The sequence below is a fragment of the Mus musculus genome, chromosome 2 (genome assembly GCF_000001635.26).
Source record: "Mus musculus strain C57BL/6J chromosome 2, GRCm38.p6 C57BL/6J".
Lineage (NCBI taxonomy): Eukaryota > Metazoa > Chordata > Mammalia > Rodentia > Muridae > Mus > Mus musculus.
In genome coordinates, this window is record NC_000068.7 from 77,095,849 (window position 1) to 77,122,831 (window position 26,983).

General features: G+C 40.2%; 1 protein-coding gene across 10 annotated transcripts in view; it reads right to left on the reverse strand.

Moving 5' to 3' along the window:
- Positions 1–26,983, reverse strand: part of Ccdc141 (coiled-coil domain containing 141) — a 163,868-nt gene that overhangs the window by 85,947 nt on the left and 50,938 nt on the right. For all 10 annotated transcript variants that reach the window (XR_001783148.2, XR_003953673.1, XM_006499911.4 and 7 more), the window contains one exon: positions 12,515–12,631. Coding sequence is in view for 8 of the 10 variants with exons in the window: in XM_006499911.4 (XP_006499974.1) it covers positions 12,515–12,631 (117 nt within the window). In the remaining 2 variants the exon portion in view is untranslated. The remainder of the gene's footprint in view (positions 1–12,514; positions 12,632–26,983) is intronic.

Genomic DNA, 26,983 nt, shown 5'->3' on the forward strand with positions numbered 1-26,983 from the left:
ACTCATCAGTTGTGCTTCACATTCTCGAATTTGAAGTGCTCCCAAAAATTGGTTTATCAGAATAATTATTCATAAATAACCCGCTGGGACTGGGACTGATATGCTATAATAGACAGATACCCCCATATCAATTTCTGAATATGAATTAGACTGTTCTCTCATTTCAAGAACAAAACAAGCAAACCTTCTGTTTCCCCCTCCCCACAAAAATTCCCGGCTTGCAAGTTTTTTGGTTTTTGGTTTTTTTCACTCTCCAATGTTTGATCCCTGAGTGGACCCCATAGTCCAGCGGTGCAGGACAGGTGCTTATGGCCTGCACTGAAGTAAATGGCTATGTGACACTGTAAGGTTTGAAAGCAAATTGTAAAAACAGTAAGGCACGTGATAAATAAATCTCCAGAAGAGAGTTCCAGTGAATCCGCTTGTTTGCCCTTAGTTTTAGGGTTTTAATCATGGGAGGAATCGGGGTGGGGCAGGACAAGATTGATGTTTTCTGAGAACCACCGCCCTTTCTCCAGTGGCTCCTCTTTTGCCGTATTCTTTAGATTTTTTTTTTTTTTTTTGCCCCCTTCAAATATTTTTTTTCCTAACTGATTACGACTTTATTCAGACTGGTGTTTCTATTTTCAATCAAAATTAATTAAAGCCTGCCTGGCCAAAATACTTTTTGTTGAACATAATTTATCTACAATCATATCAGCCCATGGGCTAGTGAAGTAGATTTGTTAATGGCCTGCAGGGCTTGTTGGAGGATCTGCTGGGCACTTCTTGAGTGTCCAAGAGCAAACCAACCATAGAGGAAATAATGAGCTTGTGATTTCAACCTCATATAGGAATCCCCCTTCTTGAAATAAATTAATAGAAGGTAGGCTTCTTGTGTTTCGCCCATAATGATCAACAGATTAAAAACTATAACAATGGTTGTAAATCCATTAATATCTGCTGGGAAAGTTTTAAGAACATATTTTAGGTTCATCTCATATCCACTCAATCATAATTTTTTTGTTGTTGTTTTTGTTTTTTGAGACAGGGTTTCTCTGTGTAGCCCTGGCTGTCCTGGAACTCACTCTGTAGACCAGGCTGGCCTTGAACTCAGAAATCTGCCTGCCTCTGCCTCCCAAGTGCTGGGATTAAAGGCGTGCACCACCACCGCCCGGCATCAATCATAATTTTAATTGGTAGGGTGGAAATTTTTTATTTTTAAAACTGCTTAAGTTTTATTTGAAGTCGAAGAGAAACAATAATGCTTCTAACCAGTCAAATGTCAAGACTCTCGATGTGGGATATTCAACCAGAACAACTGGCTGAGAAGTCTTTACAATCTTACTGATAAACGGATGTTGGATTGTATAATCATGGTAGTTTTAGTGTTAAAATTCAGCAAACTTGACTCTTAAAATTATGCTATTGCCTCATGAATTATAAACCTAAAATACAGATTGTATTTGATAAATCCAGTAAGATTTGAAATGGGTTATGGAAGACACAAGGGCAAGTAAACTCCTTGTCTTTATTCTTGATGAGTGGCTCACATCGAAATCCATCATAAATTTAAAATATCTCTGATGACTTGATGCGCCAGGGTGGGGGGATGTGTGTGTGTGTGTGTGTATGTGTGTGTGTGTGTGATAATTCTGATATAATGTTAGCCATCATCCATGTGCCAATTCTAGAAATGATCCAAGCATCGTCCTTCCCATTTCACTCCTCCCAAAACAGAACGGACTGCTCTCCTCTGTACCCGACTTGTAGGAAATTCACACATCATATTTGAGTTCATTCTTTCTTCACATCATTGTCTTAGGCAAAGGAGCCATGGATTTAATAGGAAAATTGAAAAAATATACAATGTTTTTTTTAGTTTTTTCTTTCCTAAACTTTTCTGAATACCTATTTAGTTATTTTAAACTTTTCCTGTAAAACTTTTGTATGTAGAATATTTATATTTTCTCTCTTCATTATAGGAACAAGTCCTTGCCTCTAATGGTATGAAAGACATTATCCACCTTCAAACAAAATGTAGTCAAGACTAGAATTTCCTCCATGAATCTCTCCTTCTGGAGGATCTGATGCAGCTTTTGACTCAGTAGAACCATAGCACTCTGACTCTATGTTCAATCATCTGTGGAGAGGTGGCAAATGACACTGGGATGGAAGGGACATTGTAAAACTCTCACACTGAGTAGGGAACAAATCGGAACACATCCTTCAGCATCTCCTAGAGACAGCTGACTAATAAATAAATAAAATAAGTAATAAATAATAAAAAAGGGATAAATAAAATAAATAATAAATAATAAAAAAGGGATTGCTGTGAGCTCATGTGGGAACCAAGCAAATGTTTAAAGGAAAGGACTGTCCTTCTGATTAGAGTATCTGAGATGGCCTCTCACGGGTCTTTGAACATGGCAGGAGTTCTAGCTTGGAGGTGGGACTGGATTGAAGGCAAGGGATGGTGCTTGTGGAAGAAACAGCCCTGGCCAGAGCACAATGTTAAGGCATGGTGGGATGAGGGGGTCTGGATCATAAGAGAAAAGCAGCTGACCCAGAGCAAGACTCTCACAAGCATCTTCTATGGGCAGAGATGTCTAAGATGAGGCTTCAAATCAACAGGTGACAGTGCTCAAGGCAAATGAGGACTGTAAGAGGCAGGAAGTAAACATGACTGAGAAATGAGGGAGGGTAAGTTAAGAATGAAGAATCAGGGCTGGAGAAATGGCTCAACAGTTAAGAGCACTGGCTGTTCTAGGGACCTGGGTTTGATTCCCAGTACCCACGTGGTACCTCATAGCTATCTATGACTCTAGTCCCAGAGGATAAAATACCTTCTCCTAGCCTTCCTGAGGAGCCAGGCTCACATGTGGTACACAGACACACATAGAGGCAAAACACCTGCACAAGATAAAATGAATGACGTAAATAAAACGTTAGTGGATCCAACCAAAAGAACTATGGCAGTTGTTTTGGAATCTTCCAGAATAGCATGGAGTCTGTGAGACAGCAGCTCTGGATAAGGCTGAGAAATAAGGGATAGGCTTCAAGAGCAAAGTACATCAAGGGGACTTGAGGCTGGGAAACAGGGACTCACCAATTGCACATTACCGTAACACAGAAGGTCATAGAAGGTTGGGACATAACCATGTTAAGCACTGAGAAAATGCCTTTGCAGGCAGCCACTTGAAGGGTACTTTATTCCACTGTTACTGTATGGTTATGCATCATTTAAAAAGGAACTACAAGAAGCCATGCTTTGTGGGAGTTTCCACTTAATGACTGACCAATGATAAGGAATCGGGAAGAAGAGGAGGCAAAAAAGAAAACCAAACTCAAAAGCAATCAAATCTTGTATAGGCATTTAAAACAGAATGAACTGGGAGCTCCAGGGCTGATGGCTCCAGCCTAGCAATTTCAGACCACAGTATTCTGAGTTTCAGCATACTTCTGAGTGAGTTTTAAAATGGAAGTTTGCCTTGGAAATTAAAAGGATGTGGCTCACTGAGCTTGAAACTAACCCCAAGTAAAAGCAAGAACTGGGTTACAGAGAAGAAATAAAAAAAAACCCAACTCATTGTTTTATGGATTTTCCCAAGGCTCACTGGCAAACTCAATACTATTTATACAGATTTGTGACTGTTAGTGATGGAATTGTTTCTAATTTATGTTCTGTGAAAAATGACATCTGCTTATAATTGGGAGGTTCATTTAAAAATCAGGCAAGTAAAACTAATCACTCACTGAGATGAAGACAGAGGGTTCAGAGGGACTGAGATGTGCAGATGCAGGTGTCTTAAGGTTTGGGGAGTGCAGCTAATTTTGCCTTGAGACAGTTCAGATTTGATTTTCAATGTAGACAACGCTGTGCAAAAGAAGCAGATTCTACTCCCTTTGATAGGGTTTTCTTCCCAGTCATCAGATATGACGGTGTGGATTGATTTAAGGAAGGAATCTGTTTTTATCATAACTTCACAAATGTTGTGATCTTCAGTGAAGGACATCAGGGAATAACTAGGGATTCAACATTGCAATGCTGAGTTTCTTCGTATAAGTTAATATATGCAGGCATGAGAAGAAAGCATTCCTCATGCTTGTGAAATATTGGGAAAATATTTGGATAACCTGGAAACTGGTTATTTGAATTCCGGATATTTCCCCACACCTCCTGAAGCACTGAAGAAATATACAAGTAGTTCCTTTGTACTGAATGTTCCATTTCTGTGGCACTTACAGGAGACAATAACACAGTTTCACTCATGAAACACATTATGGTCATGCTTTTCCTCTCTCCCAACTCCTTCCAGCTCATCCCCACTCCTTACCCCTACATTTTTAAAGGAATAATCAGAAATGTTGAATGTTTATCTTTTGATCTTCAATCACCCATGTAAAGGGTCCACGGGGACCGGAAATAAGAAGCAAAAAGAAACCAAGTCTCAAGCACGGACAATCTTGTCCATAACCTCAGGGACTAGGGATCTATTTAGATTCATAGTATCGTGGCTTGGTGGGTAAGAGCAGTGTTGCTCTTGCAGAGAACCTGGGTTTAGTTTCCGGCACCCACATGGTGGCTCACAACCATTTATAACTCCAGTTCCAGGAGATCTGATGCCCTCTTCCGATCTCTGCAGCCATCAGCCATGCCATGCACAAGGTGCATGCAGGCAAATACTCATAAACATATGTATCAATCTAAGACAGATGTAAATTTACACCTGGTATGTTCTAACAATGGCTACAATTCATGCTGTCTTTGAGAACTCTACAACTTACATTGTCTTTGACTCCACTGGTTTTGTTTTGTTGTGGTAGTGATTTTGTTGTTTGTTTTTCTTTAGATCTTTGACTCCAAAGTGTGGTTCAAAGATCAACATCTGCAGCACTCATAGGAGTTTGCTCCAAATGCAGACAGTGCTGCAACTACATCCTAAACCTGATAGATCAAATTCCCTTGTAGTTTGAGAACCTTTGGTCTACAGATCTCCAAAAGCGATCTTCTTTGTTCCAAGTAGACAGGTGAGCATACCAAAGACTGTAAAGGAGGTTTGTGCATGATATGATCTTACACACAGAAAATCCAGGAGGATTTTCAAACCCTCCCAAAGCTCATACACTGCCACTCCCAAATCCACTGCGTTTCTAAAGAGCAGCAATGACAAATCTGGGAACTAGAAGGGCGATTCTATTATTATAACAGAAGAAAGAGTAAAATAGCCAGGGATAAATTTAATGGAAAAGTATAAGTCTAGTGTACACTGAAATGTACTTATCATTGTTGAAAGAGGGGAGAGATGCAGTAAAAGCATAAATAAATGAAAATGTAATATTGGGAAGATGGCAATACTAGGGACTGGAGAGATGGCTCAGTAGTCAAGAGCGCTGGATGCTTTTCCAACAGATGTGGGTTTGATTCCCAGCCCCTGCACAGTGATAAATGATCCATCTGTAACTCCAGTTCCAGGGGATCCCATGCCCTCTTCTTTTTTTTTTTAAAGATTTATTTATTTATTATATGTAAGTACACTGTAGCTGTCTTCAGACACTCCAGAAGAGTGTGTCAGATCTTGTTACAGATGGTTGTGAGCCACCATGTGGTTGCTGGGATTTGAACTTCGGACCTTCGGAAGAGCAGTCGGGTACTCTTACCCACTGAGCCATCTCACCAGGCCCCCATGCCCTCTTCTTAAACAGACATACATGCAGACAAACACCCAGGCACATAACATAAAAAAATTTTAAAAAAGAAATTAAGACAGTAATACTCCTCCAAATATCTAGATACTAAGTAATTCATGCCAGACTCCTCAGGGAGTTACAGGAAGAAATGGAAGGCTGTTCAAATGTTCACATGAAGCTGCAGGGTACCTGGAAGAGCCAAAATGGCCTTTAAAAACATTGAAATAGAAACAAACTAAGAGACCTTACACTTCAAATTTTTACTTTTTCTTTCAAATTAAAGTGATGTGGCACATAAGTGTAACAAACATATAAAACAGTGGAATAGGGGAAAGAATCCAGAGAGAAGCCCTAACATCTGCAGTCACTGATAGAGGCGCCAAGATCAGTTCATTAGGAAAACTGTGTTATTCGATTCATGCACTGCAGGGACTCTAGACAACTACATGAGAAAGAATGGAGTCAATCCCTGCCTCACACCATATACCAGAATCTATGCCATACAGAGTAATGACCTAAATCCAAAAGCTAAAGCTACAACATTCTTCAGAGAAACACAAGAGTAATCTTTGTGACCTTGGATTTAGCAGACATAGCTCGCGCGCACACACACACACACAAACAAATCAAATCAAATCAAAACAAAACAACAAACCCATAAGCCACAGCATTTTAAAAAAAAATTGGACTTTATAAAAATTAAAAACTTTTGCTCAAGGAAGGGTGCTATGGTCAGAGGGGTTATATGGAAATTTCCTCAAAGACAATAGACAACAACCACGTGAAAAGGCCACAAAGTCATTAGCTACAAGAGAACTGCGAGAAGTCTCCATCAATTAGCTCTCCACACACAGGATGATGAAACAAAACAAAAAGTGGCAAGTGTTGGGGGACACTGTGTAACTGGACCCCTTGAGTATAAAATGATCTATATGGAAAACACTGAGGTGACCCCCAAGTGAGTTAAACAGAAACAGCATATAACAGCAATTCTACATACGTACATACGTACATACATACATACATAATACATACCTGTGTGCGTGTACACACATGGTCTTTACATGCTTTCTCAGAAGCAACCTGTACAAACACACACCCTCCCACATTTTGCTACAGTAGTGTTCACATTCACCAGCTTCACGGTTAAGGCCAGCTTGCGTGAGTCATCTGCTGGTCTGGTTTTCCAAGTCATTGAAAAAGTATTTTCCAGTTGTGGTTGACTTCACAAACTAGCTCTGTGATCTTGGCCCCAAGTTCCTATAAATAATGTCATTTGAATATCTTGTGAAAAGGGCCAGTGCTGTGGTCCCACAGAAACTTTATTCAAAGTGCAATTGGTGAGTACCTTGTTCCCAGCTTCAAAGTTTTCTATTATGAGACAAGAAAGTAAAGTAGAATTTCCTGCAAGTTTATTTGAATAATTTGCATGCATAATTGCCACCTATACAGCCAGTATAAGTGCCTCTTTATAATCTCTTTCTCATTCTGTCTTTGTAATTGAACAATACAGTTTTATTTTGTGAAAAAAAATATACAAAACTGATCATAGGAAATTAACACCATAAAAAATAAAAAAATTAAAAAATGAACACCATATATAGTATGTGGATTTGTATATATTTCTTCCTATTGGAAACAAGTATAAGACTTAAAGGTAAAATTCAACACCTTTGTGTATTTCTGGTGCCATCTCAGGCTCAACAAACAAACAAACAACAACAACAACAACAAAATACCTGGACCCAATTGTATTCTCTTTTTGTAAAAGTGGGACAGTAATTGCTGCCTACATGTCTGCTTGGTTTAAGGATTAAATGTGTTCATATGCAACCATGTTTATCAAAGTGCTTGGTATATGGATTCTTAATGGCAGTAAAAATAAATAAAAGGATTATAAAATTTACCCTTAGTGACATTTAGTAAGTTTACAATGTTGTGTGTCACAGATAATTTCCATAGCCCCCAAAAGACAAATCGGGCTCATTAAACAGTCAATATGCCCCTCCTTCACCACCCCTACCCACACTGATTTGTTTCTGTCTCTACGGGTTTCCTTCTTCTGTACGTATTACATAAATGAACCTTACATAAACTGACCTTTTATGTTTGGCTTCTTCCAGGTCTGTTCTCTCTGTGGTGTAATACTTCATTCTCTTTAGGGCTGAGAAATATTTTATTATATGGATATACTACTCTATTTTATCTATATATCTAAGTTACTTCTACCCTTTGTCTGCTACAGTGAGCATTCATGTGCATAATTTTATATGAGCATCCATTTTCAGTTCTCTTCCATATGTATGTATATATGTATATACATGTACAACCATATATATGTATATACATATAAATATGTATAAGAATATATATATATATATATACACACACACACACACACACAACTATACATAATATAATCAATATACACTCATCCGTAAGAACCATGAGAGTGTGGGCATGCATGAATAAAACCTTTAAATCTCTTGTAAATTTTAGCATAAGTCTTTTTTTTTCTATTTCTTTTTTTTAGATTTATTTATTTCATTTATATGAGTACACTGTAGCTGTCTTCAGACACACCAGAAGAGGGCATCAGATCCCATTACAGATGGTTGTGAGCCACCATGTGGTTACTGGGAATTGAACTCTGGATCTCTGGAAGAGCAGTCAGTGATCTTAACCACTGAGCCATCTCTCCAGCCTGAGTATAAGTCTTTATGGGGGAATGGTTACACACAGGCTCTATCTCTAGGTTTGATGGGAAATATGGGAGAAACACACTGCATGGCTATAAGTCTCCCTAGAAGATGCAGATTAATAACCTGCACCGCCAAAGAGCCTAGGGCCTGTCTCTAAAGTCACTTCTGTTCTCATTTCAGCCTCCCTTCTCATCTGTTGATGCTGACTGCCTGCAGTGCAATCTCCAGCAGAGTCGGTTCCCTTGTTTGGAGGGTATCTCATTGCCCACTGGCTCTCAAAGTCTGATGCTTACTCCCAGGTGTAAGATGTGAACAGGTAGGAAGATGAGGCTTATTAACCATTAAAGGGGAAATGGTGTGTTTTGGGGGAAGTTCTTGGGTGTGCATGGCTTTTCTAAAGAAACAAAACAACAAACAAAAAAACCAAAAAAACTGGACCGTAGCCAAAACCTTGTTTGTCTTATGTGGAATGACAAGCTTGCTGATGCCAGATCTTTGATTTTTTTTTTTAAGGTCTTATTTATTTTTATTTTATTTAGATGGGTGTATGAGTATTTTGCCTGAATGCATGCAAGTATATCACATAAATGCAATGTAAGAAGATGCCATTGGGTCCCCTGTAATTAGAGTTATCAACAGTTCTAAGTTGCCAAGTGGCTGCTGGGAACAGGACCCTAGTCCTCTGCAAGAGTAGCAAGTGTTCTTAACCCCTGAGCCACCTCTGCAGCCCCTGAGACCTTTAAGGCTTTAGAAGAGCCTGAACTCTGTTGTTGTTGTTGCTGCTGCTGCTGCTGTTCTAGTTGTTGCTGTTGTGTATTTTTTAAATTTAAAAACTCTAATATTTTAACCTTGACAGTGAGTCGTTGCTATTTATATTTTTAAGCCTTATGTACCCAAACAAGTACACAGATTCTCTGGCACTGAGATCCAGATGTCAACAATCTTCCAGCATTTCTCACGACTCTGTGAGTAGCCAGCACTGAGAAGCCTGGGCCTCAACACTCAGCACATCATCAACTGCAAAGGGCCAAACTGAATGGAGGGTTGAAACCATGGGAGCCCAGATTGGAATATGTAACTGATTCTGGCCTCAAAAGCTGCAGTTAAGCCTTGGGACATCAAGTTGACTTATGGTGACACCCAAGGAGGATTTAAAAATCATCTGCATTTGCTATTCCCTTTTCAGTTATACACATGAATAGAAAATTTTACACTAAGTAAAGATGGCATAGCTAGCTGAAACAACGAGTCATCTTTCAAGGTTTAGCTCAACTATTTCAACACACCCTGAACCCTAACGAGAGCTGTGGATGTTACTCCAGTTCTTGATTTGAATGTATTCCAGCAAGAAACAATGGAGACATTTTTGCAATTTATTTAGAAAAGACTCGCTGGGTTGTCTCGCCGTGGGAAGCACAGCCACCTACCCTCCCGGTAAACCTGATTACTTATGTGAGTTTCAGTAATGGCCCCCCACTTGATGCCTTATTTCTGATCAATTCTTTCTGAAAGTTCCTCTCCACATGTCCACACGCAAATGTGAGTCCAGAATGCAGTGTGCTACATCCTATTTGGGACATATAAAAATCGAATCCTTTCTCAAAGGAATGAGATTATTGAAAACCATCTGATAGTCTGGCAGAAGGATGGAAAAGCAAACAACATTTTGGAAGTACTACTTACCACTTCAGGTAAGTGCTTGTGCGAGTATTTTCTCCAGAATTTTTAAGTTTCCTCTTTCCAGGTGCTTATGAAAATGAGACGTGGAGAAGCAGTGTGTTCCCAGTGTTCTGAATGATACAGCAGGAACTTAAACCCCGTTTTGTTGTAGTATTTTGGTTTTGGTATTTGATGTACATAGATACAACCCATCACACCACATAGTACATAGCCCCTGAACGTAGGCTAGTCAGGGGTTAGGGGGAGGAAGAACTAGATCAGAACTAGGGACATTCTGCTTCATGGGTCTTCTTTTATATACTGCCTTTAAAAACGTACGATCATCCAAGTGGCTGAGGAAAATCTCCAAGTGGCCAAGGTCCCCAAGCTCACCCAGTGCTGTGTACAGAGCTGCTCTGCAGTCAGCTGACTGGAGTGACCTCTCTGGCCCTGTGCTTTGAAGGGCGCATGCCTGGCTACATGCACTGACATCACCAAGCTGGCATTCTCAATAACTTGTTCAGACAAGCCTTTATAGTTTCATTTTGCTCTGGGCTTCACAGATTGGGGAGCTGGCCCCCTCTGTAGGACCAGCAATTTGGGTAAGGCATTAGGGGGCATGAAGTAGCTAGTAAGCATTGTGGTCCCTTCAACTGGAAGCCCTAGAAAGGTTGAGTCTACTGAGATTCAATCTTCCAACCATGTCATAACCATTGCCATGTAAAACCGGAGTTGCTGTGGTTACAGGAAGTCTCTGGTGAGATCAGGACTCATAGGCTAGAGAAGATCATGAGACCCTCACCTGAGACCCCAGCCCTGCAATCCTGATAGCTTTCCCAGGCTGTATGTCATTCTTCCCCGGCTGGGGATTGAGCTAGGCTATAACTTCTCTTTCAATCCTGTGGTCTTTCAGTGGCTTGACTCATAGCCAACACAGCTTCTCCAGCTCTGTTAAACATGATCTTATCCATACAGAGATTCTTACAGAGAATATATGTGTGTGTGTGTGTAAACATAAATATATGTATTTGTTATAGATATATATAACAATTATATGCAGATAATTGTATGTGTGTGTGTGTATACATGCCTTTGACATTGTTGCAGCTTATCTTATTCTTATCCAAATAATTTTGACATTGTGAACAGAAACAAATGTGTTCATCAGTGTTTCTTACATAGCTAATTCATGGCCCTTTTTCTTTTATACACTCCATAGTTTCAAATGTGAGCTGTGAACATCAGACACAGTACACTCCTAGAACCAAAGTAATGTGTGAACAAATATTCAAGTCTAAACAACTCTCATGACTTCATATGCACAGTCACTGAAACCCAAGTGCGTCTAACTTACAGGAACATGTTGGTTTTGTTCCTGTGTTTTTAAAAGTCGGTATCCTATGCAAATTGAATCATCCCTGGTTCTTAATACATAAGGATACGGATAGAATCATTCTCACTGATAAAGGGTGAGCTTGATACATATAGAATAAATTACTACATTACTACAGTGGAAAACCTTAACTGGCAAATGAAGCTGACCATGTTTTAAATGAGCAGTTTCATAACTGCATGTTTTAACAATCACTTAAACATTGAGATTAGACTTCTACATTCAATCACAGCAAGAAAGTAACATGAAACTAAGAATGTCATGTCCTTAGAATATTTAACCCTAATTAAATACAGTCTATCCCTGCAAGCCTTCTATCAGTCTCAAATGAGTATATGGTTGGTCTTCCTTGCCACCAACTAACAAGTGTTTCACAACTTTCATGACTTCATTTAACCTGTAACTACCAACCACCTACAATGTTCTAGGTGTAATTTCCTGTACTGGGTCACCAAAATAAGCTTTAGTTCTCTACAGACCATCTGTAAGTGATGCCTGGCTAGGAGTCAATTTCTTGCAAAATGGAGGAATGTGAAGCAAGTGAGAGAGAGAGAGAATGAAGATGAGAGCAGTGAGCAAGCCTGGCAACCAGCGAGGTGACGGTGCTATGTGCAGAAAACAACCAAACAAAACATCACACCAGCAAAGAAACACTCTGCAGAAAGACAGCGAAGCTTAATACTGAAGAGCTGGGACCTTGGGTTGGACAGAATCAAATTCCACCTCTGCCTGGGATAAGACTTAACTTTGATGAAGCCACTCTCTTTGTTTGTCAAAGCCTCTGCTTTGTTTCAGTCCAATTTAAAAAAAAAAATGGTAAACTTCTCAGGGGTCTGTGACCATTTAAATAAAGCGTCTCTCATACTCAGACTAGACAATAATTATGACCTGTTAGTGTGTCGATGTGTGTGTGTGTGTGTATGTGTGTGTGTGTGTGTTTACAAGCTTCAGTCTTACTGTTACTCTAGCAGTTAATGGGCAGTGGCGTTCCCTAACGCTCTAGTGATCATTTCTATGCAATCTGTAAATGACTCAGCCTATTCCAAGAGTCATCTCCCTTGCATTCCCCACTCATTTTAGTGGACCTTACCTTTGCTTTGACTATCAGGTCCTCGTGCTTGCAGATTAGCTCTCTGTTGTCTGAAAGTGATGCGCCCAGACTCTGTTCCTGCAGATCTCTTATTGCTTTCTGAAACCAAGAAGAAACCTGGGGAAGGGGTGAGAAGAAAGGACCAATATGTAAATGATCAGGATAGACGATTTAAATGCAGACACAGTAGTGCAACCTTTCAAAACAAAGCAATTCGATCTCTTTCTACATACGCTAATTTATATAGGATGTTAACATCATCTAGGCATTTAATGTTCTCTTTATTTCAGCCTCTCAATGCTTAAGGGCAAAAAAGGACTAAATAACCAGAGAAGAGCCCAGGGAAGGGCTGCTTAACAGCTCAGTGGATTATGAGGCATGAGAAATGAGTCAGCATATTCTCCAAAAGCCACAGTGCGTCCCCATGCAGTCCATACATCTTGCTTCCTTTCCAAATATAACGTTTTTTCTCTATATAAACATGAGCCTGGATATAGTTACACAGATCCAGTTAAAGATATTGAACAGCCTATGTGGAATCATATTTTCTAGTATACAAAAAGAAAATACAAACGTATTTCATTTGCAGTCCCTGGAGGAAATCGGAGGAATGAAAAGGCACAGTTATGAAACCCCATGGAGACTGTAAGAACAGGACGTGGGTACCAGATACATGTACGGTTGACTCAGGACACATGACACACAGTGTCAAGACAACAGATATTGTGGAGGTTGATTGCAGTAATAAATATGTTGTTATTTTAATTTTTTAATTAGTTAACTTTGGAGGAATGCTGACATTGAACCCAGGATCTCACACAAGTCGAACAAGCACTCTACCATTAAGTTTGTGGTGTTGCACTTTTAGTGAGGCCAGATTTTAAGAGATACTATAACTTGATGTGAGACTTCTGACTTAAGACTCCTGAACACAAGAACCTTGATATCCATCAAATGAAGTGCAGCTAGATTTGCACTATCTGCTTCTGTACAGCATTATCCCTGAATCCTATCAGAATGACTAATTTGTAAGACACCACACTATAAACTAGATGTGTGGCTCGTTGCTTTGAGAGCATTGTCTTCGTCTTTCTCAGTAAGTCCACAACAAGAGCAATCTAATCATACAAACGTACAGAAGAAGTAAATGAATTGGGAGAGCTGAAGCCGTTTATCTAGAGACAGATGGTAGCAGCAGAAGAAGGATCTGCCCCAAGTGTACATAATTCCAAAATCCATGCTCTTCTGCTGTGCCCCGCCACTATGCTCATGTCACCTACAGTCTTTCAGCCCTGTTGTCTGGGGATACTGTTGCCAACCTCAAAGATGAAAATTGGCAGTCCGCTCAAAATGGTGGGCAGAGCCAAGAGTCATACTGTGTCTTTCTGAGGCCCCAGTTATCTTGTCTGCACAGCCATGGGCTTTCTTCCAGCTCCTGTAACAGGAAGGGATATATGAAGCCGGAGGCTGAGGAAAGGGTGTCGGGTCTAAAGTTCCAAACTGAAAATGTGCCTCATGCTCCGCAGATGGCAGTGGTAGAGGCTCACCCCAGTGAGATGCCTGTGGGCCACGGGGAGCTGGGGTGGCAGCTGATCTTGAGAGCAGAAGGTCTGAACTAGCTCAGCATTTCCCCAGCACAGAATGGGGAATAAGTTACGGAGCAACAGGGTTTCTTCAGCTTACCAAAATGTTAGCCCATTATCAGTACAAACAACAAAAAAAAAATCCACATTTATCCTGTAGCCATTTTTATATGAAATTCACCTTCTTCCTAATATTGGTAAAGTATGTGATATATATATTTCACATTATATAGACATGTATGTATATAGTATTTTTATATATTTATAGTTCCTTGAAACCATTTTTCTGGTATCCAATTAGAACTAGATAAGTACAATATACATAGAAGAACCCACAGAGGGCACTTAGAGAACAGCACTAAAAGTTATTTTGCTTTTATATAAAATAATTTCTTACAACGCCAGCGAGTGCTTACAGAAATGTGAACGGAGGAGTGGTTTGGGGGGTTTTCCTCAAAGAGAGCATGAGAATAACTAACTGAGACTATTTAGTTGTTGAGGACCAGAAGTGAGTGTTTTCTATTCCTAGCTAGAGTTGGGGTGGGGGTAGACATCTCAAGAATGTTTTATTGTGGGCCAGCTAATATGGACGCTAAGTGGATGAAACAAAGGAGGAAGCAGGTGTTCCTTAATCTCCCTGAACAGGTGAGAAGCCTATAGCCGCAGATAATCCTATTTAATTTGTGAGTCAAATATTTGTCATCTAACAAATGTCAGAGATGATGAAACCTAGAAGGAAGCGAGGGAGGGAAATTCTGTGATTTCTTTTTCTTCCTCTTCTTCTCCTCCTCCTCTTCTTCCTTCTCTTCTTCCTCCTCTTCTTCCCCCTCTTCTTCTTCCTCTTCTTCCTCCTCCTCCTCCTTCTCCTCCTCCTCTTCTTTCTTCTTCTATTGATATTGATCTTACCTCATAGCTCTAGCTGGCCTGGACCTTGGCACACAGACCAGGTGGGCTTCCACTGCCTTCCTCTGTTCCCCAAGTACTGGGATTGAAGGTCTGCACTGCTGCAACAGCTTGTTTTGACTTTTAAATAGTGCTGACTGACTTAATCCTTTGGTTCTTGCTGACACTATTTCACCCTTCAAAAGCTACCTACTAAGCAACACGTTGGAGGTAGAAAACTCTTGTGATACTCAGTAGCTTTCATCCTGGCTTCCAAAACTTATGATTCTAGTTCTACACATTTTTTTTCTGACCAGATACACTTTAGGGAGAAACACAAGTTGGTATGAATGCTTGAAGTAAGTAGATCATCATTAGCACATTACATCTTATCATGAGGCATTCTGACACATGAGTGGCCACGTAGATCAGGTTTACCACCTGTGCTGTGAGATGCACACAAACAGGTTCAGAGTTCTCAGGCTAAAATAAGACACCCCAAATAGCCACAAGAATATCCACCACCATGCTCTGATACCCGGTCAATCATTCATTACATCCCACAAGTAGTTACTACAGACAGCTGCACAGCTATTCCAAGGGTTTTTTTTTTTTTTATAAGCCTTTGAATTGCATCAGTTGCTGTCCAAAAAGCTTGAGTGATGAATCCATCCAATGAACACTTCTGCAGAATAGTACCACAAAAGGAGACAGAGTTATGGGGAGGAAGAGAGAACAACAAAAGGAAACCATTCAGAGAACTCACTGGAAATTGGTTCTGTGTATCAGTTAGCAAGGTAGGGGAGAAAGGAAAACTTTCCCTTGCCTGTCTCTGGCCCTACCATCCGGCTTGCCTCAAGTTGTGTACTTACAATCACTCTTTTGGTTGACATGGCTTCTAGGTCTTTGGAAGAGGCAGGGCCGAGTCAGAGAAGATATAGGACAGATCTTTTGGGTGGCTAAGACATCCATTGGAAGACAGACAGAAGTGGGACAATAAACATGCAGAGAAGAAAGAGAGAAAGAGAGAAAGAGAGAAAGAGAGGAAGAGAGAGAGAAAGAAAGAAAGAAAGAAAGAAAGAAAGAAAGAAAGAAAGAAAGGAAGGAAGGAGAAAGAAGGGAGGAAAGGAAGGAAGGAAGGAAGAATGATCAGAATATTAATAAAAATCAAGAATTATCTCTAAAGTTTAAAAAGAGTGGTAGAAAAATTCTGCCAAGTAGGTAGACTTGCACTGCCCAGGAGAGTAACCACCAGCAGTACACAGGCTGAGCTATGATCAGTCTAACCTGAAAAGGGCTGTAAGTATAAAGTGAATATCAGAGAATACAGGTTTTGGATATTTTAAAAAGAGCAAATACCTCACTAGCAATATTACCACTCATTATCTATCAAAATTCTGTTTGGATATGTTGAGGTAAATAATACATATTATTTTTCACTTGTTACGTGGTTTTTTACTTTTTAAATACTTGGTTTTTTTTTTTTAACTCTTCCAATGACCACTGGGATATTTAAAGACATTTTATTTGTTTGGCTACATTAGTCAAGGAAACTCAGAGTATCTTTAGTTGTTAAGTGTAAATTTGAAGACTGACACAGATTTAACTAAGGAGAATTTAAAGAGCAGAGCCAGGAGAAGGGTGGAGTGAGGTATCAGTCAGTAAACATTCAGGGACTTATACATCGGGGCAAAAATATAAGGAGCCTTTGGCAGAAGTTGACTGACCTCATCAGCTAAGTATTAGAAGATGGTTTTAGATGCCTCTGTAGATGCAGCAAAAATATTCACTTCAGCTTTTTTAAAACTACGCTTTTCTTTGACTGGAGGTTTAGTTTGTTTCAGTGTGGGGAACTGAGGGTATACAAGAATTGAAGGGAGGGGTGAATCAGCCTAAGAACTAAGCAGGAAGTTGAAGACTGGTGTGTCTGCTAGCCTTGGACAAGGAAGGGCTCATCCGCTGAACAGTCTACCTCAACTACACCCACTGAAAGAAATGAATGAAGAAAGTAAGGGGAAAAGATGGTAATTTCATGCAGCCAGTGAGTGAGGGGCAATAAAGCCCTGGTCAGATTCCATGCTTTCTGATCTAGTTTTTTATCTTTCTTCCCATCACACCCTTCTATTGAAGCAAAGGATTATGGAGAAGTCCATGTCTATGAACATTCTTAAAACTTAAACAGTAAGGCAAGACTGCAGCCCGTAAGGTCTGATTCAAACATGACAGCACCATCAGGGGATTCAACAGAAACTGCAGTTAGAGAAGGCGGTGGAAGAGTCCGAGTCAAGCCCTCAGACAACAGCCATGGGCAGAGGTGACCGTCAGCTCACAAACTGAGAATTCTATTTTTGCAAATGATACACAGTCAAAAACACAGAGGACATAAGCAGCAGACAATGTCCTGTGAAGGTCAAAGATGAAAAGTCCAGAGGTAAAAAGGGTGAAGGGCCGTGGAAGCCAGAAACCCTGCACCAGGTTGCCACAAGCAACCTGTTTCTCTCTCCTGCAATTTGTTCCAGAAACTGAGATGAGGTTTAGTTTTTACCTTTATTTGAAACTATTCTAGGGGAGGCAAGCTAGGAAAAAAAAAAAAAGCCTTCCAACCATCTTAACAGAAACACATTTTAAAAATAATGATCTCTTCAAATTACTTTGGTTTTCTGTTCCTTGTACAGAACACTTCTTGGCACAGAACCAGCTACTCTTCAGACAAAAAAAAAAAAAAGAAAGAAAGAAAGAAAAAAAGAAAGAAAGAAAGAAAGAAAGAAAGAAAAAAGAAAGAAAAGAGAAAAAGAAATTGGCAAAGAATGAAAAGGGAATCAGGTTTTCTGTGTTTTTTGTTTTGTTTTGTTTTGTTTTTTATCTTCCTCGGCCCAAGCATTTTCGACAGTCTTCCATCCAATTACCAGAAACACCAACATGTTTGCAATTATAGCCCGTGTCACAGTTCCAGTGTCTACTTTGATTCTTCTTTCTTTTGCTTAGAGCAGAAGAAACCGGTGTCTTTATCTTGCATTAGGCAATCTGGTCAAATGTGCTGTGTGCTTAACGAGGCGATAAGCAGACTTGAGAAACCCACCTGCCACGTCAGGTGGGAACGTCCACCAGAAGAGGGGACACACACAGGCAGAGTGCTGACTCTGTACCACAGGACTTGGGAGCTGGATTATTGCTGCGCAGTCACGTCACCTGGTCTGAATTGGCTTCTCGATAGCTGAATGTGCAAACAGGCTGACCTACACTTGTCACAAGGGGTAGCGTTTCAGCCAACCACAAGAAGCCAACCATTCAACCACCTTCACACAAGACAGTTATGAGTAATCAATCCAGACTTCCCTGTAGAAGACACTTGCTCTTTGCCCAGGGTCACCTTTTCCCTTGGCTATAAATAACACCTGTCCATGCAGCAGAATGGGACAGTCTAAACCACTTTGTTCCTGTTGTGCCTGATTATGGAATCTCAGTCAAGCCAATTATGAAGTTAACACCTAGATTTGTTGCCCAAATTTTGTACTGAGTTTCTATTTTTAGAAACATTTTTAAATTGATTCAATTTTTAGCCTGTTATCTGGGGGCCTGGTTTCAAGATTGAGGAGGACAACAGTCACATTCCTTTGCAGAATTTGAAAGCCTTTCTCAAATTACTGAAGTCAGCAGGAAAGTATCATTATCTCCCCAGATTCTCAAATCCTAGGCATCTGGTGACAGGTGGCAGGCGGCTGGAACTGTTTGTCACGAGAAAAACTGGTTACTTTATAAATACCCTCACAGATACTCTCCCTATCTAGAATTTACATTAAAAAGCCATCTACTTAATTATTCTGTTTATATTAGCATATAATGTCCTTTCACATCTGTATTCCACAATAATGATACCAAGGGCCCTCTCCTTTTCCACACTGCCCTCAAATTGCGGGGTCGTTTGTTTATTTTTGTTTCTAGGTAGGCTCTTTAACTACACCTACTTGATAGAAAGCTGCATAGTCCAATGAATAAAAAGTCTCTAGATCTGAATATTACTTTCAATAATAACTCTAGCTCATTGTGGGGAAATTCAGAGCAATGGAAAAATCTCTTTATTGAGGAAAGGGGATAGAGTCCTATACAATGTGAATCACAGGGCTAAAGGTACCTAATACATAGTACTCCAGACACAACTCAGTTCCACTTTGTGCTGGATAGTTTATGTCAACTTGACACAAGCTAACACCATCTGAGAGGAGGGAACCTCATTTAAGAAAATGTGTTCTTGCTGGGCGTGGTGGCGCACACCTTTAATCCCAGCACTTGGGAGGCAGAGGCAGGCAGATTTCTGAGTTCAAGGCCAGCCTGGTCTACAAAGCGAGTTCCAGGACAGCAAGGGCTATACAGAAAAACCTGTCTCGAAAATCAAACAAACAAACAAATGCCTTCTTTCTTACAGGCAAGCCTATGTTATTAATTTGTGATTGATGGGAGAGGGCCCAACCTATTTTAGGTAGTACCATTCCTGGGCTGGTGGTCCTGAATTCTATAAGAAAACAGGCTGAGCAAGTCATGGGGAGCAAGCCAGCAAATAGTACCCCTCCATGGCCTCTGCATCAGCACCTGTATCCAGATTCCTGCCCTGCTTTGAGTTCCTGCCCTGATTTATTTCGATGATGAACAGTGATATGGAAGTATAAGCCAAATAAGCCCCTTCCTCCCCAAGTTGTTTTAGTCATGTTTGTCACAGCAATGTAACTGTAACTAAGACACACTCTTAGGAACCTGGAAGTCCAACTGCACCCCTGTGTGGAGATAGAGAGACAATAGAACTAAGACCACAGCTTGACTCTCACATCACCGTCCCTATTCCTAAGCTAGACAATTTGATGGATTTCATATACAGCTTTACTTCTAACCGTAGTTGTTAGAAGAACTTCCCCATCGCAAATATACACACCCCAAATGGAACTACTATAATAATATACTGTAAACAGTGTTAAAGTTTTGGGTTATTTACTTCTGGAATTTTTCATTTAATATTTTGCAGCACGACTGAATATGAGTAATCCATGAAAGTGACCAAATGAATTTAATGAACTTATGGTCAAACATAACAAGTATAATAAGTGAGCTAAAGAACTAGCCCAAAGGCAGACAAAGTTCAGAAGGTTGGATGAGAAGACCACGCCCCACCATTGGTTTACAGATTTGAATGAGAAGACCACGCCCCACCATTGGTTTACAGATTTGAATGAGAAGACCACACCCCACCATTGGTTTACAGATTTGAATGAGAAGACCACACCCCACCATTGGTTTACAGATTTGAATGAGAAGACCACACCCCACCATTGGTTTGAGTATTGAAGGCTTCCTTCCCAGGAGGTGAAGGATCAGGAGATGTGATCTTGTTGGAGGAGGTATGTCACCTGGGATGGGCTTTGAGGTTTCAAAAGCCAGGGCCAGGGCCACCTCTATTCCCCCTCTAGTTTCTATGAATCAGAAGTAAGCTCTCAGCTACTACTCTAGCACTATCCCTGCCTGTGGTCACGATCCCCTCCCATAACGGCCATGAACTCGCCATCTGAAGCTGTAAGCAAGCCCCAATTAAAGGCTTTCTTTTATAAGCTTCTCTGGTTGTGGTGCCTCTTCACAGCACTAGAAGTTGATTTTTAACTACTTTGCAGAGAAGGATGAGTTTTGAACTAGGCCGGATGCCCAGCTGCTCCTGTTCTCTTGCACATAGGGTGAGGCTAACACATCCAGCAGTTTAGACACGAGCTGGGATCTGGCTAAAATACAGCTTCGTGCCAGCTCTTACTGTAGCTCGAAAATGACAGAGTGAACACGTGAAGATTTGCTCTAAACACTATGTACTTCATATATTTTCACACATAATTATGGCTTTATTTTTGTAAGAAATGGATAGATAGCTACCATTATTAGCCTCATTTTACACAAAGAAAAGTAGTACACAGAGACTAATAACCTTGGTAGTAAGTATAAAAGCCTAGAAAGGTATCCGTGCCCTCTGCCCCAGAATCCCTGTGCTGTAGCCCTTGACCACACTGAAAGCAATGATGATCAGCATGCATTCTAATCAGCAAACACCTATCGCTTTCAGAACTACAAGCTTCTCCTATAAACATTACGATACTTTACATTTCCTGCTAACAAGGAATTAAAAAAGAATTCCAGACGTAGCCAATGTGCCAAAATAAAAGTCTATGATAAGTTTTAAACTACATATGGATTGTTATTTATGTCTGCTATTGGACCAAACTCTCAGATTCCAATATCACCAAGCTAATTATAACTCTCCCCCACACCCCCTATTTTTGCCTTATATACAGCCTTTATGTATTTAAAGAATAATTTTTTTATGCTTCTTAACCCTGCCTATGCTGTGTCATATTAACTTAAGCTGGTCATTCATTCAGACTCTAAAGTAAATGAGAAAGCAGCGGCATGTGCCAGAAAACACACAAATAAACACAAGTGTGTGTTCATACACAAACAAGACTTGCGGATGCCTCATAGGCACAAGACTCCACGCATCGAAGCTACGCATCCACAGGGCATCTCAGACGCCATCTTGGCTGCAGCTAATAGGGAAGATAGTGTCTGATAATGGCTGCACTCTCCTCAATTTATGAACCATAAAACCTTCCCAGTGAATTCTGTTACCCTCCCCGCCCTGCAAAAACTTACACAAATATACATAGGTGCACCCTGGGTATTAAAAGCAGAGTGCCTGCCCCATCTTAATTCTCCTAGATGCCCTTGACATCGCCTTGCATAAAGAGGCCATGAATAACTTAGTGTTAGTATATTTGTTTGCTTCACTTATGTCTGATTGGGACAATTGAGAAAAATTACATTCATAAATCTTCTTGCCAAGATAATTAATTATGCACAAAATATTCCATGCTGCTTCTGATTTTCATTAATGAGGCAGATTATCTGCAAACTAAGATGCTGCTATGACTGGAAAGAAAGGGCAGGATGTTCGCCTGTCGGCATGAAACGCGTGCACATTGTCTTACATAGGAAAAACGGTGATAAAGGGACGCCCAGGGAGGGTGCTTTTCAAATGATCACATCCCAACTAAGACAGAAAAGGAGTTCATTTTCACTTACTTTCCCCTGTAAGCAATGAACATCTGAGTTGCTATCATGCTGGTCATTTCACTTCCTTCCCCCAAAGAGAATGAACTGAGGCCACAGCACCCAGAGTCGCAAAAGTATCAATTGTCTCAAATAATCCTTAGGGGAGATGCCTCAGATGGTCAGAAATGCATAGTCTCTGCTCTGATTAGTCACCTCCTTCCTCTTTTCCTTAAGTGCTTAGAATGACTGGCAGGGCTGCCGGTTTATTAACGTGTCTGTTCACTGTCTTATGCTCCATAAAACAAGCACAGAATGCACACGTCTCCCCTCTTAGGAAGTAAGTTTCTACTGTGCTCTAGGACTACTGGGCACATGGTACAGGAATATCACGTCCTGCTCTTAACTCCCTAGCAATCTCTCAATCTGGTGTTCACACTGCCAAGTACAAGCACGGCAGCATCTACAGAACTGTGAACAGAACATCTTAAGCCTTTTGGACATTACACTAATGTTTACTTAGACTGATAACAATCAAGACGGCACACTTAATTTTTTATAGCTCTGAGAAACTGGAGAGGTTCCACCTCCTCACCAAGAAGACACTGTTTAAGTCATATTACAGTCAATATTATAGACGCATCAAATTTCATATTCTACTTTTGACCAAAGGATATATCTATTATTTGGCTAGATTCATAAAAGCCATATTACAATATAGTATATTTAGTTGAGCTCCTTTGGTTTTGCTTATGTTTTTCTGTCTTTACACATACATATATACATATACATACACATATATATATTAAATATATATATATCATATGTCAAATGCTTCCACCATAATCTGAGTAGATAGTGCTCCCCACACTTCCAACACATGGAAATTAGTATGTAATAAGCTTGGAAAATACTGCCTTTTTAAAAAAAACAAAACAAAAACTGTAATTGAGTGCCAATCAATGAATGTGGCTATTAAGATTATAAAAGCTGCTTATTTGACTTTACATTTATGAATCCAAAATAAGTAACAAGATTGGCCTTCAATCCAAGACCAACCAATCTTTACCTGATCTGGGTAGTATGAGTATTATATTGGAACTACACTATCCCTCTAAGGTCCATGGACAAAAATCTCTGTTCTGATACAGCAGGTACTATGTGCCTGGGACTGCCCCAAGGACTGGACATATAAAAACTGATTTGGCCATCCTAATAAGACTCCTGGCAATTACTGTTATTATATACATTTTTAGAGATAATAGAATTTCGGAGAATTTAAATAATGGCTCGGTTACTCAGTTGATAAATGGTGAAGCCATAATTTAAACCCATCCAGCAGTCTGGCCCGAGGATGTGTGTTCTTATAAGCATGAAGAATAGTTATTATTAATTGCTCTTGCTGCTGCACTGCACTTAGCAAGAGAAAAATGCACCATGGACTATTTTAAGAGCACAAGTCTAAACTTCATATTTAAGGCAATAACCATCTTACTCATCAGTGAGTTATATTTAAGCACTGTTTGTTCTTATACAATAATTATATTAGCTTTGGTTCAGGACAGTTAGGAATGGAATACAAATGAAAGATCCATCATCTTCTCCATGAATGTATATTCTTACTAGGCCTATAGGGCATTTAACAATGTATACCATCAGGGGGCCCCAGTGTGTGTAGATTTACTAACACAACCTGGGGAAGGAATTCATGTAAGTTTAACTGAATAGGGAAAGCAAGGAATCTAGTGTGTGTTACATGTTTGTGCATGCTATTGCATTTTGTTTTTAGAATAACTCTCTGACTTTATGTTATTCTCAGTTTAAAGATACGGTTTCACAATGAAATACTACTATACACATTTACTGGAGAGGCCAGAATCCAAAACACTGATAGAATCCACTGTAGGCAGAGAAACGGAATCCAGCAATCTTATTCATTGCTGGCAGAATACATAGCTAACTTTGGATGGCAGTAAACATATTCTAAGCACACTGTCCAACACCTGCTCCTTGTTATTTACTCAAATGAACTGAAAACTAACTTGACACTAAAACCTATACATGGCTGTTGATTCACATGTGCCAAAACCTGGAAGCAAGTAAAATGTTCTTTAGCAAGTGAATGGATGGCTAAACAGTTGTATATGCAGACAATGGGATATTAGTCAGCCCTAGACAGACATCAGCTATCAAGCCATGCAAAGACAGAGAAGAAACTTAATTGCTTATTACTGGGTGAAAGGTAAGTTAGCGTGAAAAGCTACATAATGTATGATTTCAACCAGACCATCTAGGTAAAAGAGATCAGTGCTCACAGCTGGGGAGGGAGGGATAAACTGGCAGAGCACAGAGGACGTGAGGGGCAGTCGGGTTATTCTGCATCATATTATAACGACAGACATCAGCCATTATACATCTGTCCACATTCACGCAATATGCAACACTGAGACTGAACCTCAGTGAATATAGGACCCTAGATGATAATGATGTCTTAATGTTTGAACATCAGTGGTACTAAAGTCCTCTTCAGGTAGACGCTGCTGATAATACGGTTGCTGCGGTGGGATGTATAGAAAATCTCTACCTTCTGCTCAATTACACTGTCAACTGAAAACTTCTCTAAAAGATGAAGGGTGTCTTTTAAAATCCATTCTCCAAAAGAAGCAAGGGAGGGCGAGAGGGAGGGAGGGAGGGAGGGAGGGAGGGAGGGAGGGAGGGAGGGAGGGAGGGAGGGAGGGGAAGGAAACCTACAATACCTGACTCTAGCTATCACCAAACATCTCAGTTTCTCAAGGTTGTCAACTTACCTCCATTTTCCTTCAGTATGCAGTTGAGCTAGTATATTTTCATTTAGAATTTTCTGAACTGTGATTTTTTTTCTTATATTGCAGGAATTGAAGTGGCTGATTAGTTTAGCAGCAATGAAGTGGGAAGGCAAAATTACCATCTCAAAAATAAGAAATAAGTAAAGCCTACTAGAGCTAAGTTTCCATTAGTGGAGCAATTGTTCTTGCTTAGCAAAATCTACTTAGATGAGCCTTTTCTTTGGAGAGGAAGGGTCCCCGTGTTAATCCAAATGAGTGACAACCTCCTGTCCAGGAGAATGAAAGAAGTTTTGAGTCTGTCTCAGAAACATCAGAGTCAGGGGTTTGAACTGTGAAACTAAGACGAAAAAGATCACTGAGAGATTCTTTTAAGAAGACAGTCACCTGAATTTTTGATCTTAGCCATTCTGACTGGTGTGAGGTGGAATCTCAGGGTTGTTTTGATTTGCATTTCCCTGATGATTAAGGATGTTGAACATTTTTTTCAGGTGCTTCTCTGCCATTCGGTATTCCTCAGGTGAGAATTCTTTGTTCAGTTCTGAGCCCCATTTTTTAAGGGGGTTATTTGATTTTCTGAGGTCCACCTTCTTGAGTTCTTTATATATGTTGGATATTAGTCCCCTATCTGATTTAGGATAGGTAAAGATCCTTTCCCAGTCTGTTGGTGGTCTTTTTGTCTTATAGACAGTGTCTTTTGCCTTGCAGAAACTTTGGAGTTTCATTAGGTCCCATTGTGAGACTATGCCGGGGCCTAGCAAACACAGAAGTGGATGCTCACAGTCAGCTAATGGATGGATCACAGGGCTCCCAATGGAGGAGCTAGAGAAAGTACCCAAGGAGCTAAAGGGATCTTCAACCCTATAGGTGGAACAACATTATGAACTAACCAGTACCCCTGAGCTCTTGACTCTAGCTGCATATGTATCAAAAGATGGCCTAGTCGGCCATCACTGGAAAGAGAGGCCCATTGGACACGCAGACTTTGTGTGCCCCGGTACAGGGGAACGCCAGGGCCAAAGGGGGGGAGTGGGTGGGTAGGGGAGTGGGGGTGGGTGGGTAAGGGGGACTTTTGGTATAGCATTGGAAATGTAAATGAGCTAAATACCTAATAAAAAATGGAAAAAAAAAAAAAAAAGCAGGATGAAACCCAGGATACTTAAATTGGATCTTAATTAATCATCTCAAAATATACCTATTAATTATAAAGAAAAAATAGTTTTACAGTGGAGAAACCAGGGAAATAACCTATTATCCCAGCGATTAAAGCTAATAGCAACCGGAAAAGAACAAATTCTCTTCAAATTTCTTTTGTTAGACCATCCTAAGAGAGACAACACCAGTGTTTCTGTGATGCTCTGCTTTATTCCAATTCCTAGTCTAACTGTGGGAACTGTTATGCAAAGGTAACCCAAAAGACATTACATAAAATAATGAATTCTTAGTCTTTCAGACTTCAAGAAAGAAGAGGCAAGACTGAAAAAGTTCTTCAGACTTGTGGAAATGAAGGACAGATAACAAATGAATTCCCAATCATGGACCAAGTTACAAATAGAAAAATTATGTCGGCGCATATACTGCATAATGAAACTGGTGAATTTTGATTCATGCATTTGATAATGAAATGGTATAAGTAATAAATTCCAAGCTTTTTCTGTTCTGAAAAAAAAAAAAAAAAAAAAAAAAAAAAAGAAGACAGTCACTCTGGGAACATGGTGGCAAGTCATAGTTAAGAGAGAACTAGATGCCAGAGAGGATAAACTGGGAAAGGGGGAGCAGGAAGGGGGGAAGGAAGGGTATGAGCTGTAATGAACCTGCTTGTGACAGGGAAGACAAAGAACTTAGGAACATTTGTTTAATGAACAGCTTTGAGTGGATGCTTGTGTTTGTACACCACCGTCATCAGTGAAAGCCAACTGCACCACACGGCCGTACCCTGACTAACACATATGTGAAGGTGGGGTGGGGGATAAAGATGGGGTCAGGAAAAGAGGAGCAGGCAAAAGAGCATCAGTAGCAGGCAGGAACCAGCAGGAGATGCTGGAAGAGGTAGCTTACAGAAAGGGTGAGCCTGTAAGAGAAGGTCACAGAACACAAGTAGAATATGT